At 47.6% G+C, this 15,205-nt stretch overlaps 1 protein-coding gene across 1 annotated transcript in view; it reads right to left on the bottom strand.

Annotated features, from left to right (window-relative positions):
• Positions 1 to 15,205, bottom strand: part of SPTBN4 (spectrin beta, non-erythrocytic 4) — a 74,831-nt gene that overhangs the window by 16,758 nt on the left and 42,868 nt on the right. The window contains exons 20-21 of the mRNA XM_068992036.1: positions 1,633 to 1,857; positions 633 to 722 (exon numbers count right to left, since the gene is read on the bottom strand). Coding sequence (XP_068848137.1) covers positions 633 to 722; positions 1,633 to 1,857 — 315 coding nt within the window. The remainder of the gene's footprint in view (positions 1 to 632; positions 723 to 1,632; positions 1,858 to 15,205) is intronic.

The following is a 15,205-nucleotide window of genomic DNA, read 5'->3' as shown; positions in this document are numbered from 1 at the left end:
CATGACCCCTGCAGTGGAAGCATGGAGTCTTAACCATCAGACCACCAGAAAAGTCCCTGGAGTTCTTGTTTGCCTGATGTTTTCTTTTTTCCTGGCCTGATAGCCATTTTCCTTACTTCCAGTCACAGGACCCTGATTTTCTTTGGAGGAACTGCCTTGCCTCCATCTCAGCCCAGATAATTAAGGCTGATCTCACCTGCAGGTTCCAAGGCTGAATTCTCAGCCCAGACCAGGCCATTCAGAGCAGTCTAAATCCCTGGCCATCACAATTAGTTCAGAGTGGACATGTGACTCAAGTTGAGCCAAAAAGAGTTATGCCTGAGACTACTACTGAAATTACTGAGAGTCTCTTCAGTTTTCCTTGTGGGATGTAAACTTGAATCTGTTGCAAGTTCTTTTACCAGCAGGAGAGGCGAGCTGGCCTGAGAAAAAAGCTAATAGGAAGAAAAAAAAATGGAAATGAGAGATTCATGACCTCTTGGAAGCACCTGGACACATCTGTATCTGCTGTTCAGAGATCTCAATTACAGGAGCCTATAAATTCCCCTCTTAGGCTTTAACCACCTCGAGTGTTTTCTGTCATTTGTATCCAAATGTGTCCAAACCCACTCCCTTGCCCTGGCTCTGCTCACCTGGTTCTTTTTCATGTACTGCTGGACGGCCTGCAAACCACTGCCTCGCTCTGTCTGCATGGCCAGTGGCAGTCGCTCCTGGATCCATGCCTGGAAAGGAATCAGGGAACAGGTCAAGGGAAGGACACAGGGAGCAGGGCAAGGACCCCTCCATCTCAACTAAACTGCAAGCATCCAAGCCTCCATAGCAACCAAGGGCCTCCCTCAACTAAACGCCTGCTCACATCTTCCACTTCCTCTCTGGACACACTCTAACTGGCTCTCTGCACTTGAGTCAGGTTCCTGCTTACCTCTGGCCTTTGCACAGGCAGGTCATGCTTCCTGGAAAATTCCCTTCCCAACCCATCAGCAGGCTCAGTTCTTGTTTGATGTCTCAGCTTAGACATTCCCTCCTCCGGGGAAGTCTCTCTGACTTCGAAACTTGGCCAGTTGCCTCCTCTGGGCTCCCACAGTCCCCTAGCTTCCCCCATCACATTCCTAACCATCTTAAGCTGTCCCTGACTTAGGATAAGTCTGTTTTCCCCTTTGGAGGAATGGGATTTGCTGTGGTCACTCCTGCGACCCTAGCGTCATGTAAGAAGGGGCCGGGCCCAGAACGATCAAGTGAATGAGCAAATTAGTGAATGACTGAATGAGGAACTGAATGGATGAGTGATAAATGAAAAATAAATGCGTGAAGAAAGGAATAAAGAATGAGGGGCTGAATAAATCAATGACTTCATGAATAAATCAACGAGTCAAAGTGTTAATGAAATATGAGAGTGAATGAATGAATGAATGAATAAGCGCGAGTAAATGAAAAACTTAAGGATCGAATGACTGAGTCTGTCAGCGTGTTAGTGGATAGGTCATTCCGCCATCTCCACCTTTGAACCCTCCTAAGAGCCATGTCCCCGCCCCCACCCCAGTCTCCACCCCCTTTGCCCGCTGACCCCGCCCCACCTTCTCATGCCCCTCCTCTCATCCGGGCCCCGCCTCAGATCCCCGCGCCGATCCTCACCAGCTCGTCCTCGAGGTCGTGCGCCACCTGGTGCAGCTCCTTGGAGGCGAGCAGCAGGCGGCGGCGCTCCTGCAGCGGCTCGAGCAGGCGCACCAGGCGCTCGCCCACCGCGTTCTGCCGCTCGCCCACCAGCTCCTTGCTAGCCGGCTCCAGGGGCAGCGCTGCCGTCTGCGCCTGCAACTCCCCCACCTCGCGGTACCACTCCTCCACCTGCGACTCCATCGACTGAAGGGAGAAGGGCAGGGTCAGCAGGCCCTGGCCTCCCTCCCGATCCCGCTGTGGCTCCCCAGTACCTTTATGATGACAGCCAACCCCCTGGTCGAGGCCCACTATTCCACTCTCCCCTTGCTCAATTCCTTCCAGAAGCTCTGTCCTCCTCTCTGATCCCCGCAACCCACTAAGCTAGTTCCCGCCTCAGGGCCTCTTCTGTTCCTATTTCCTCTGCCAGACATGCTCTTCCCTGTCAATCAGATTTCAGTTCAATTACTTATTACCTTTTCAGTGAGGCTTGCCTGAGTCCCTGGACTAAAGCAGCCCATCACTTCTCACAAAAACCCTTCAAGGTTGGTGGTATCCCTGTTTTACAGAGGAGCAAACTGAGGCCCAGAAAAGTTAGGTAATTTGTCCAAAGAGTCAATCTTTTCAAATATCAAAAATAAATACAGGGACTTTCCCGGTGGTCCAGTGGCTAAGCCTCCACTCTCCCAATGCAGGGGGCCGGGGTTCAATCCCTGGTCAGGGAACTAGATCCCACATGCCACAACTCGAGTGGACATGCCACAAATAAAGATCTCACATGTATAACTAAGACCTGGAGAAGCCAAATAAATAAATAATTTAAAATAAATACAAGCTATAGTGATTTAAATGGTTGCTGGGCCACAGGGAGAGACAGAAAGTACAAAAGCAGACCCAAATACACAGGAGAATTCATATAGTTTATAGATGCCATTTCTAATCTCCAAGGAGATGGATTATTCAATGAATGGTCATGGGCCAAGTTGCTGACCAATTTCACTGGATCCCTTCCTCACTGTTTATGCTGAAAACAATTCCAGATGGATTAAAAACTTAAGTGGAATAAGTAAATCCATAAGGCATACCAAGGAAATCTGGGCAAATGTTTTTACAATCTTGGGATGGAGAAAATGTTTCCAAGCATATAAACCGTAAAGGGAAAGATTTATAAACTTGGCCACAAAGAATAGTTTTGTGTCAACCAAAGTTTCTAGATTTGAAGGCAAATGACAAACTGGAAAAACATTTAATATGTGTTCGAGCAAAGAACTAGTTTCTTTAACAGTAAAAGAATTCCCTTTTATCCTGCTCCCGTTGTCTCCTCGGCACTTAAACACCATCGGATAACTGTCTTTACTCACGAGGCTTCTGTTTATTGGTCTGCTTCTAGACTATAAGCTTCATGAGGGCAGAGGCTGTGTCTCTCTTCACCTATGTATTCCCCAGTATCTAGAACCATGTCTGGCATGTAATAGACCTTCTACTGTGGTTTGTCCAATGCACAAATGAATGACATCGGCAAAGAGAGATTGCCCGAAAGAGAAATGGGCAACAGATGTGAACAGGCAACACAAAGAAGAAGAAACGAGCACAGGAAATGATGCCCAATCTAACTAATCATTGGGATAATACATACTAAAAGAAGGTTTTCTTTTCTATTTATCAGATTGGCAAAATTGTGAAAGATGGATAATATCTAGTGTTGGCAAAAATACAGGGAGACGGGCACACTCAGCCTCTGTCAGTGGTGGTGTAAATTAGTAAGAGCCTTTTTGGAAGGCAGTTTGGCAGGTACTATCAAAATGCAGTATGTGTCGAAATGCTTTGACCAGCACTTGCACTTCCAGGAATGTATTTAAAGAAACAGTGGCATGTGTGTACAAAGATGTTCATCCAAGGATTTTCATCATAGCAGAGATGTTTGTCCAGAGATCTCATCATGGGGACGTCCCTGGTGGTCCAGTGGTTAAGAATCTACCTTGCAAGGCAGCAGACATGGTTCAATCCCTGACTGGGGGACTAAGATCCCAAGTGCAACTAAAGTCCTCATGCCACTACCAGAGAGCCCTTGAGCCGCAAGAAAAGATGCCGCATGGTGTAACAAAGATCCCACGTGACACAGTTAAGACCCAACACAGCCAAATCAATAAATAAAACAAAGATCTCATCATAGCAGAGTTTATAATGGGAAAAAAATGGAAAAACTAACCTCCATGTCCATCAAGAGTGAAATGATTAAACAAGTCCACATCAATATGGAATAATACCCAAGACTTACTGTTAAGAGGGAAAAAAATTAGAACATACTTATGAATAGATATTTGTACTTATGAATACTATATGAATACTATGAATAGATATTTGTAGTGAATTGCACATGCATAAAACTTCCCTAGAATAAAGAAGAAATTAATCACAGATGGTACCTACTGGAGGCATGAGAATTTAGTGAATGGGGACAGGGATGAAGGAGAGACTTTTCACATAGGATTTTTTATACAGTTTTTGATGTCTGAATCATTATATTTATTTATTCAAGAATTTCAATTAGGACTTCCCTGGTGGTCCAGTGGTTAAGAATCTGCCTGCCAATGCAGGGGACATGGGTTTGATTCCACATGCTGAGGGGCAATGAAGCCCATGCGTCACAACTACTAAGCCATGTGCTGCAACTACTGAAGCCGGAGCCCCTTAGAACCCATGCTCTGCAACAGGAACAGCACCCCGCCACCCCCCGCTCACAGTAATGAAAATCCAGTGCAGCCAATAAATAAAAAGGAATTGAAACATGAAGAAAATAAACCATTAATAATCCACATAGGTACCTCTATTAACACATAAGGAGAGGTCTAGAAGGATGCATACCAAATAATAATTGGGGTTCTCTTTGGAGTGTGGGATCTGGAGGCATGTTGAAGGGAGACTTTATGTTTTACTAAAGATCTCTAAGATAACAGTAGCTTTTAACAAAATATATATTTATGTATTACTTGTGTGATTCTAAACAGATGGAGGAAATACAGAAAACAAAATAACAGGGATGAAATTAAGTGGTAACAGATTAAAGCAAAAGACTGCAACCCAAAGCTGGAATCTTAAGAACAGAGTCAAGACTTTTGCTGCAAGGTTCTGTAGTGCAGAGCTGTTGCTTTTGCCTGCCCCAAACTGGTCCTTTCTTTCCTAGCACCTCAATCCCACTCTCAGATTCTGAACTTCTTGTTGTGTAGTAGCTAAGTCCAGCCCAACTCTTTGTGACCCCCAAGGACTGTAGCCCTCCAGGCTCTTCTGTCCATGGAATTTCCCAGGCAAGAATACTGGAGTGGGTTGCCATTTCCTTCTCCAGGGGATCTTCCCTACCCAGGGGTCGAACCGCATCTCTTATGTCTCCTGCACTGGCAGGCAGATTCTTTACTGCTGAGCCACCAGAGAAACTGAGCTTCTTGTGCAGTCTTCTACTAAAACCTAGAGGGCCAAAGGGGACCACGTGATCCAAACCTGGCCAATCAAAACACAGAAACCACTGTGGCCACAAGGATTGATCAGTTCAGTTCAGTTCAGTTCAGTCGCTCAGTCGTGTCCGACTCTTTGCAAGGTCTTATTACCTAAGCTGGGCCAATGAAAACTCTTTCAGCTTCCTGAGGGGCTGATGAAACCCATCAGTCCAAGAATGGCCATGTGACTCAGGCCTGGCCAATAAGAACACTGAATCACCCTGGCCACAAGGATTGGGTAAGAGATGGCATGTGACCTAAGATCAGCTAATGAAAACTCTTCACACTTTTTCTGGAAAAGCATGTGAGCTGAAAAGGGGTGGTCTCCTTCTCAACCTGTTTCTAAAGCTGGAAGAACACAGGCCTGGGATAATAGGGACAATTTTGCCACCAAGAGAGAACAGGTTCCCCAATGATGAGGCCAACACAGAGGAAAGCAGGGTGCAGAAACAAAGAGAAACTCCAAAGGTCAGAATTTGTGGGACCAATACAGCCATGCCCCAAGCTCCTACCCCTGGTTCTTCCAGCTCTATGAGCCAACAACTTCCAGCTCCTCTTAGCCTAAGTCCTAAGAACCACATTTCAAAGAGTCCCAGTTGATACAGTTCACAATCCGTAGGAGTCGGAAAAATGGGTAAAAAATCAAACCTTATGACAAATCCAAGTCATGTCCAATGGAAATTTTTTAGACAAGCGAGCGGCAGAAATCAAAGAAAAGTGAAATAGTCATTCCCCACAACTTTTTTTATTAAGAAAATCATGGTAGTGAAATGTAGAAAATAAAAACACATTAGAATTGAGGAAACTTGCGAATATAGTCTGAAATATTAAGGTTATAAGTTCCAGTTCCCCATGAAATGAAAACCCCTTCCTGCCTCTGGAGCAATGGCCATGTGGCCTGAGACGGAATTATTCCAGGGACTGCCATGTTTCTACTTCTAGAAAAATGCCAAGTATTTCAAACACCGACGTAATATGTAACCTTTCTTGCAAACATGGGCAAAGGATACAGAAATTCCTGGTCACTAAACATGTGAAAAGATGTTCAGCCTCCTTCAGTGTCTTGTCGTTTAGTCGCTCAATCGTGTCTGACTCTTTGCCACCCTAAGGACTACAGCCCACCAGGCTCCTCTGTCCATGGAATTTTCTAGGCAAGAATAGCAGAGTGGGTCGCCATTTCCTTCACCAGGGGATCTTCCTAACCCAGGGACTGAACCTGTGTCTCCTGCATTGGCAGGAGGATTCTTTACCACTGAGCCACCTAGGAAGTCCCCCCTTCAATGTTTAGGAAAATGCAAATTAACATAGCACAAATCAATTATCTTTCAATTCTCAGGTTAGCAGAGATAAAAGGCTTGCTAACAGCTGATGACGGTGGCCATGTGGGGAGATGGATGGCTGCCCACTGCCTTTTCAGGAGGATATTTGGTAATATTTATCAAAAAGTTTAGAGAATTCCCTGGAGGGCCAACAGTTAGGACTCTTCGTTTTCACTGTAGAGGACATAGGTTGGGGAATTAAGATTTTGTAAGCTGCGTGGCCAAAAAAAGGAAAAGAAGCAAAGAAATGAGGGGGAAAGTTTAATGCATAAATCTTATGGTACCAAAATTTTACTTTGAGAATTATTTTCTAATACATATTTCTTATAATACACATATAAATATACATATATAAGAAACGAATATATATTTATATACATATATAAATGTGTATATATAAAACCATCCATCTCCCCACATGGCCACCATCATTAGGTACTTGCAAGCTTTTTATCTCCACTAATTTGAGAAGTGAGAGATACTGTACTGTAGTTATTTTAATCTGCATTTTCCTAAACACTGAAGGAGGGCTGCCCAGGTGGTTCAGTGGTAAATATATATATCTTTATCTGGCTGTGCTGTGTCTCACTTGCAGCACGCGAGATCTTTACTTCTCGGCATGTAGATCTTTAGTTGTGGCATGCAGGATCTAGCTCCCCGAGCAGGGACTGAACCCAGGTGCCCTGCATTGGGAACATGGAGTCTTAGCCACTGGACCACCAGGGAAGTCCTGAGGATTAATTCTAAAATATTTGTACACAGGCTTAAATACACACAGACAGGGATGTCTGTTGTGACATTATTTATACTAGCAGAAGTTCAGAAATTGCCTTAAAGGTTTCTCAACAGAAGGCTGGTCAATGACATTGTCAAACTATCCCTTGGAACATCATGCAACAGTTTAAAAGGACTGGGTATGTCCTACAAGGAGGGATGCCTAGCGTGTTCGGCCAAGGGAAAAGGCAAGCTTCACTGTGGTCTGTATGTCATGTGTACGTGTGGGGGTATGCATAGAATATTTCTAGAAGGATAGAGAAGAAACAGTGGAGAGCACTTACACCCCTGGGGAGGGGGGCTTGCATGTGGAGGAGAAAGGTTTTTTACTTTTCACAGCATACCCTTCCGTTTGAACTTCTTACCATAACAGCAATAATGGGTAACACACCCATGTTTGCTCTTAGCACTTGACAAGAATGAATTAAGTTAATCCTCACAACAGCCCATGAGGTCAGGGAAGATGGGGATGTTTGTATTGCTCACAACTGGAGCCCAGCTCCTGGCTCTGTGCCTGGCACAGAGTAAGTCTCCATAAATGTGTGTTGCTTTTTATGTTGTTGTTTTTTTGTGTGTGTTGCTTTTGTGTGTGTGTGTGTGTGTGTGTGTGTGTTGCTTTTGTTTGCTGGATTGGCCACCATGTTCTTCTCCTTCTCTTGGTATTAAAGGTCAACATTAAAAAAAAAAAAATTAAACCAGCTTGAAATGTTACAACCAAAGGAACGACATGGAGGACTCTTGAAAACTTTAAGTGAAAGAAGCCAGAAAACAACGAGAGCCATATATTGTATGATTCCATTTATGTGAACTGTCTAAAACGGGCAAATGTGTAGAGACAGAAAGCAGACTGGTAGAGAGAGTGAGTAAGGATGGGGTTTCTCGTTGCGTGCTCAATCGCTTGGTCATGTCCGACCCTTTTGTGACTCTATGGACTATAGCCCACCAGGCTCCTCTGTCCGTGGGATTTCCCAAGCAAGAATACTGGAGTGGGTTGCCATTTCCTCCTCCAGGGGACCTTCCCGACCCAAGGATCCATCCCGCATCTCTTGAGTCTCCTGCATTGGCAGGCAGATTTATACCACTGAACCACCTGGGAAGCCCCGCAGGGTTTCTCTTCAGGGTGATGAAACTGTGTTGGAATTAGTGGTGAGAGTTGCTTGACTTTGCAAAAACACTAAAAATCACTGAACTATACACTTTTAAAAAGTGCATTTTGTGGTATGGAATCATATCTCATTTTTAAAAAGACATTCAAATTCAAGGCAAAAACCAAACCAAATCAACAAAACACAAAGGCACCTATTTCCAAAACAACCTCAGCTGCTTTGCCACCCGGTGACACGCAAACCCAGACCCCCCTCCCCCCTGTAACAACCTGACTGCTACTTAGACCCACCTGCTGCCTTGAAAGTGAAACTGACAGTCGCTCAGTCGTGTCTGACTCTTTGGGACCACATGGACTATACAGTCCATGGGATTCTCCAGGCCACAATGCTGGGGTGGGTAGTCTTTCCCTTCTCCAGGGGATCTTCCCAACCCAGGGATCGAACCCAGGTCTCCCGGATTGCAGGCAGATTCTTCACCAGCTGAGCCACAAGGGAAGCCCAAGAATACTGGAGTGGGTAGCCTATCCCTTCTCCAATGTATCTTTCTGACCCAGGAATAGAACCCGCATCTCCTGCATTGCAGGCAGATTCTCTACCAACAGAGCTATCAGGGAAGCCCTACCCGCCGCCTTCCCATACTCCAAATGGGGAAACTGAGACTCAGAGATCAGTGCCTGGCCTGGAGCGAAAACTGCCAGGACCAGAATTTGAAGCCAGGACCAGGGGACCAAAAACCCTCATGGCTCTCGGTCACTCTCCTTCTCTGCAATCCTGGATGATGTGGTCCAGAAAGGTGGGGTTAGTCACCTGCAGTCACACAGCAGTAGAATGGGAGTTCAAACCCTGGACGGTGTGGCTCCTGACTCTGGGCCATGCTGAGCTAGATGAAGAAATGTGGGACAAAGACTGAAAAGGGGCAAAGAGGGTGTTTTCTTTCTTTTTTTTTTTCCAATTAACTTTAATTGGAGGATAATTACAATATTGTGATTTTTTTTTTGCTAGACATCAACATGAATTAGCCACAGGTACACATATGTCTGTCCCCCCCCATCCTAAACCCCCTCCCACCTCCCTCCTCACCCTATCCCTCTCAGTTAAAGAGGGTGTTTTCTTGGCCAGGGTGTTTTCTGGCTCACGGTGAGTTGGGTAAGAAGTCTCTGGGGACTCAGCCCAGCAGCTGCAAAGCCTCCAGTGCCTTTTCCCCTGGCTGGTCCCCCTCAGATGGCAGGAGACCAGCTCCCCCGTTCCCTCCTGGAGCGAGAGCCCAAGGCTGAGCCAGACCAGCTGGCCTGGCCCCTGGGGACTGGGAAAGCAGGGGCTTGGGACTCCACCATATGGCCCCTCAGCTGGGAAGGACAATTGGAGGAGGCCCGAAAGGAGGACTGGGGGGGGGGGGGGGGGTGTCGTGTGGCCTTGACCCGGGAACTGGGGCTCCAGAAAGGCTGCTGCAGAGGCTGGGATGGAGGGACACGGGAAGGACGCGAGGAGGACGCAGGGACGAGGAAAGGTCAAGGGAGAGGGGCAGAGAGGGGGAACGGAAGTGAAGAGTGAGCGAGCAAGACGAAGAGGCAGAGAAAGACAGGTGAGAAAGAGAGAGAGGAGAGGGGAAAAAACTAAGAGAAACGGAGACACGGAGGAACTGGGGGAGCAGGGCTGGGAGACAGGCCCAGAGCGAGGCAGAGGGGACACAGAACTCACGTATCCACGCCCCTGGACCCGGGGCCCCACCTCCCCCAGCCCAGCCGGCTCGGGTGCCCTGAGGGGTGGGGCAGCCGGGAAATGTGCCCCACTGGACCGCCCCCCTCCCTCCTGCACAAGTCCAGTGTCTTGGATCTCAGGCGGGCCCCAGCGGTCAGCAGGGGTCACGGGAGTTCCCTCCCCCAGGGGCAGCTCCTGAGGCCCAGCTGGACTCCGTCTGGGGGCCTCGGCCCACTGAGTCACTCCCCGCCTCGGGCGCCCTCTGCTGGAGAAAGGGCCCAGGAGTCCCGCGCTGGAGCCCGCTCATCGCCATGTGACCCTCCCAGCCAGGCCCTCATCTCCGCCAGGTCTCAGTCTCTCCCTTAAACAATGGGGACCCCACATCACGCTCTCCAGGGTGTGGGGGGCTGAACCCACCGCCCTGTGAACCCACCGCCCTGTGGAGGGTCAAGCCAAGTCCTCACTTGTCCAGGGCAGGGGGCCCCAAACCCTCCCTCTGAAAGGGAGACAGGTGTCCGAGGTCGCCAGTTCCCCCCTCTAATTGCAAATGCAAATCCCACAGTGAGAAATGCTTCCCATCCCCCAGACTGGGGAAAAATCTAGAAAGTCTGACAACACCAAGCGCTGGCAACTATGGCTGGAAAAAGGAGCTCTCATTTAATGCATCAAACAGCATCAGGACTTAGGCAAGCTATCTGTCACAACCGGGTGAACTGCAAATGTCTCTAACTTCTCACACTGTATCAATGTTTCATATAGTACGTCCCCATCCAAAGACATTATTTTTCTAACTGAATTTTCTTTTTGGATGCACTGCCGGGCTTGTGAAGTCTTAGTTCCCCGACCAGGGACTGAACCCAGGCCCTCAGCAATGAGAGCCTGGAATCCTAGCTCCTGGACCACCAGGAAGTAACCCCCACCGGACCCCTGCCAAATACATTTTTGAAAAGCTACATGGATGGGGGAGTGGGGAAATGCCTAAATGGACTATAATCAGAAACAAATGAAACAACTATTTCACATAGTCAACATCATCTATGGAAGACAGAGAAATAACCCAACTTTCTAATGCAGTAGAGTGATGATGTTTGGTTGAAGACAATTAAAAATTTTAAACTTGTAAACAAGTATTGTCTCTTGTATTTGCTGGGTCAGCAATTCTGAAACTAAATCATTTTTTAATCTGCATCATTTTTTAGTCTGTACATTGTTCACATGAAGTTGCTAATATTATGATGTCCATTTTACTGAAGAAGAAACTGATGCACAGAAAGAGAAATAGTGCCAGATCACGCACTTAATAAATCACAGAGCTGGGCTCGACCCCAGGCAGCCAGGCTCCAGTATACATGGCCTTGACCTTGGCATGTACTGCCTCTCATAGCCCTGTTGTCACCGAGTGGCTTAGTATTAGGGTTCTCTCTGTTGGACAGAAGAGGCACCAGAGGCTCAGACCAGAGGTCAAGCCACACACCTAACATCACACACCTCTTAAGTGGCAGAGGTTTGATTCAAACCCATGCCACCGAGTGCCGAGTCTGTGCTTTTATCCACTGCAATAAACTGCCAGGAAAGAGGCAACATTGTAAGACAATGAACAATCCTAGCCGTAGTTGTTACTGTGCTGGAGGTCTTGGTTTGCCCCTCCTGACCACAGTCTAAACTTCTCCATCCTGCTCTGTGCCCTGGGTGGGTGGGGTGCCCTGTAAGGATCACAGCAATTGGCTCCCCTGCCTTCTGGCTTCCAGCTGGGCTGGGCTTAGGACCAGATACGTAATTTGCAGGGCCCAGTGCAAAATTAAAATGCAGGTCCTTTGATTCAAATGTTAAGAATTTCAAAATCAGTAGAGATTAAGATTCTGTGCTTCCACTGCAGGGTTCAATCCCTGGTCGGGGAACTAAGATCTGACATGGCCTGCAGCATGGCCAAAAAAAAAAAAAAGAATTTCAAAACTGAGAGGGAGTAGATGTATTATTTCCCAGCTCCTCCCTGCAGTAGCAGCCATTTTGTGTGTGTTTTTTATTTTCTTTTTTGTAGTCATTCATATATATACATATATACCTACATACATATAATTTCATTGATTGACTTTTACTTTTGGCTGTGCCAGGTTTTCATTGCTATATGGGCTTTTCTGTAGTTGTGGTGAGCAGAAGCTATTCTCTAGGTGGGTGCAGGGCTTCAGCAGTTGCAGCTCCCGGGCTCCAGAGCACAAGCTCAACAGCTGTGGCACACAGGCTGAGCTGCTCCTCGGCACGTGGAATCTTCCCGGATCAGGGATCGAACCTGTGTCACCTGGGAAGCCTCTGGAGCCATTCTTGACTAAGGGTCCCTGCTCTTGTCTGGAGACTCCATGCCCACTTCCCCCTCACCCCCAGAAGTGAAGGCTCCCTGCTGCTGGCCTCAGTGGAGGGTGCCTTCTGTTTCCGGTTGGGACCCCGACAGTCACAGATCCCCATCTGTTGGGAACTCACCACAACCTGGTGCACAAGTTTCACTTGGGGCCCTGGGAGGCCTTGTTAAGGCAGAGATGGGATGACAGAGGCTCAGAGCTGGGATTTGAACCCAGGCCTATCTGCCTCCCCTGCCCAGACTTTCATCACTTGGCCCCTGGCTGCTTGTACTTCTTGCTCTCTCTTGTGCCTGGCCATCCAGGCCACCACTTGTCTCTGCCAGTACTCTGGGCGATCTCAGAGCAGACCTGGGGCCAGGCCATCGCCACCTGCCCACTGCCTGCCCACCCAACGCAGTGTGGACCTCAGATAGTGAAGGATTTTTCAGAGACCAGTGAGGGGGTCACCTTCCCTCACTGTGGTCTGGGAGTATGGAGGGAGGAAGACGACTGGGAACTAAACGTGGCCCTGAATGGCCACTGTGTGGCTGTGTGACTTTGGGAAAGCCACAGACCCTTCCTGTGCTGTGGTCTCCTCACATGTCCAGTGAAGATGGCCACGGCCCCTCCTTGTAGGGCTGCTGGAGAGGAGGGATGGGTTATCTGTGGCGGACACAGAGCACAGATCAGTGGTTCTCAAAGTGTGGCCTGGGGACTCTTGGGGATTCCCAAGATCTTTTCCAGGTGTCTGCAAGGTTTCAACTATTTTTAAACACTATTTGTTTATTTGGCTGCGCCAGGTCTTAGTTGTGGCACGTGGGATCTTCAGTCTTCGTTACGGTACACAGAATCTCTAATTGTGGCATGCAAACTCTTAGTTGCACCATGTGGGATCTAGTTCCCTGACTAGGGATGGAACCCAGGCCCCCTACCTTGGGAGCATGAAGTCTTAGCCACCGGACCACCAGGGAAGTCCCTAGGTTACAACTATTGTATTTTTAAAAATACTTAAGGTGTTATTTGCCTCTCTCATTCTCTCCCAGGTGCACAGCAGAGTTCTGCAGGGACTGTAGGACCTGTGCTATTGGAAGCAGTGAGAATCCAGTGCCTTTCATGGCAGGCAAGATCTTAGTTCTCCACCCAGGGATCAAACCCATGCCCCTTGCAGTGGAAGGACAGAGCCGCTGGACCGCCAGAGAAGTCCCTCCAGCGCGCTTTTAAGCCAGGCATGAAAGGAGGCTGCAACACTGAGAATGAAGCCACTCTTCTGCCTCCATTGTTTTGGAAATGATAGCTATTCTTCGAAAAAGAATGCTTTGGGGATAATATGTGATTGACTGATTCCTTACTGTTGTTTCAAAACAAACCGATCATTTAAAAATGTCTCAGTTTTAGGGACTTAGCTCAGCTGGTAAAAAACATGCCTGCAGTGCAGGAGACCCCGATTTGATTTCTGGGTCAGGAAGATCTCCTGGAGAAGAGAAGAGTTACCCACTCCAGTATCCTGGCCTGAAGAATTCCATGGACAGAGGAGCCTGGCGGGCTACATTTCATGGGGTCGCAAACAGTTGGACATGACTGAGTGATTTTCACTTTCACTGGTGGTCCAGTAGCTAAGATTCTGTGCTCCCAACGCAGGGGGCCCAGGTTCGATCCCTGTTCAGGTAGATCCCATATGTTACAACTAAGAGCCCGCATGCCACAACTAAAGATGCTGCAACTAACACCTGTACAGCCAAATAAATAAAAACATATTTAAAAAATATGTCTCAGGTTTAATTTTTAATATAGTAAACATCGGCAGATATAATCCACACAAACCAGTTCTTTGGGATTCTCAGGGATTTGTAAAAGGTAAAGGGATCCTGGAGACGAGGCAGTTGAGAACCACTGGGGTAGAGAAAGTGGTAATGACCCTGGCATCTCACGCAGGTCTGTGTTTCTCTTTGCTTCTCTGCCCATCTCTCCACCAGAATGGGAGCCTCATGGGGGCTGCGATTTTCCGTCTGTTTTGCTTACTGCTGTATTCTAGAAAAGTGCCTGGCATGCTGACATAACTGCTCAATAAAGATTTGCTGCATAGATAACTGAATAAATACTAACCGGTGTCATGGGCTTTTATTATCAATTGACTTTTTTTTTTTTTTGCCAGACACCATGTCAAGCTCTCTAGATGCATAATTATACAGGAGCAGTGAAGAGGTGAGGGACCTGGATTTGAATGCAGGCTCGGCCACTTGCTACCCTGGGCCATATGTTCACCCCCCAGAGCCTCAGGCATCATTCCTAAGATGTATGGGCAGGAGTTGTCACACCTTGGGAGGTGAGACGGACTCAACACCCACATTCAAACCTTCAGTCAGCGTATCAGTCAGATACTGAGCATACACTGGCTGCCAGGCTAGAAGCAGAGATAAAGCAGATGTGGTCTGTCTTCTAAGAGCCCCTGCTTTGTGATGGAGACGCTGACTGGCTGTGTGTCCCTGGGCCAGGCGTTCTACCTTCTGTGTCTCAGTTTCCTTGTTGGTCAAATGGCAGATAATAATAGTACTGCTCTTTGAGAATTGCTGGCGGGAGTCAGTAAGAGCTCAGCAAGGAAGCTTCCTCTTGAGGAAGCACTCCATGAATGCCATTTCTTCTTCTTGTTTGTTTGCCACGTGGCATGGCATGAATGATCTTAGTTTCATGACCAGGGATCTAACCCATGCCCTCTGCATTGGGAGCACGGAGCTGTAACCACTGGACCGCCAGGCAAGTCCCAGGAATATTGTTATTACTCTGTATAAAGCCATCCCCCTACCCCTGGGCCTTGGTTTCTCGATCCAGGGAAACAG

This window comes from Capricornis sumatraensis, chromosome 20 (genome assembly GCF_032405125.1).
Source record: "Capricornis sumatraensis isolate serow.1 chromosome 20, serow.2, whole genome shotgun sequence".
NCBI classification, from domain to species: domain Eukaryota; kingdom Metazoa; phylum Chordata; class Mammalia; order Artiodactyla; family Bovidae; genus Capricornis; species Capricornis sumatraensis.
The sequence above is the reverse complement of the archived record's forward strand: the minus strand, read 5'-3'. Positions and strand labels throughout refer to the sequence as shown.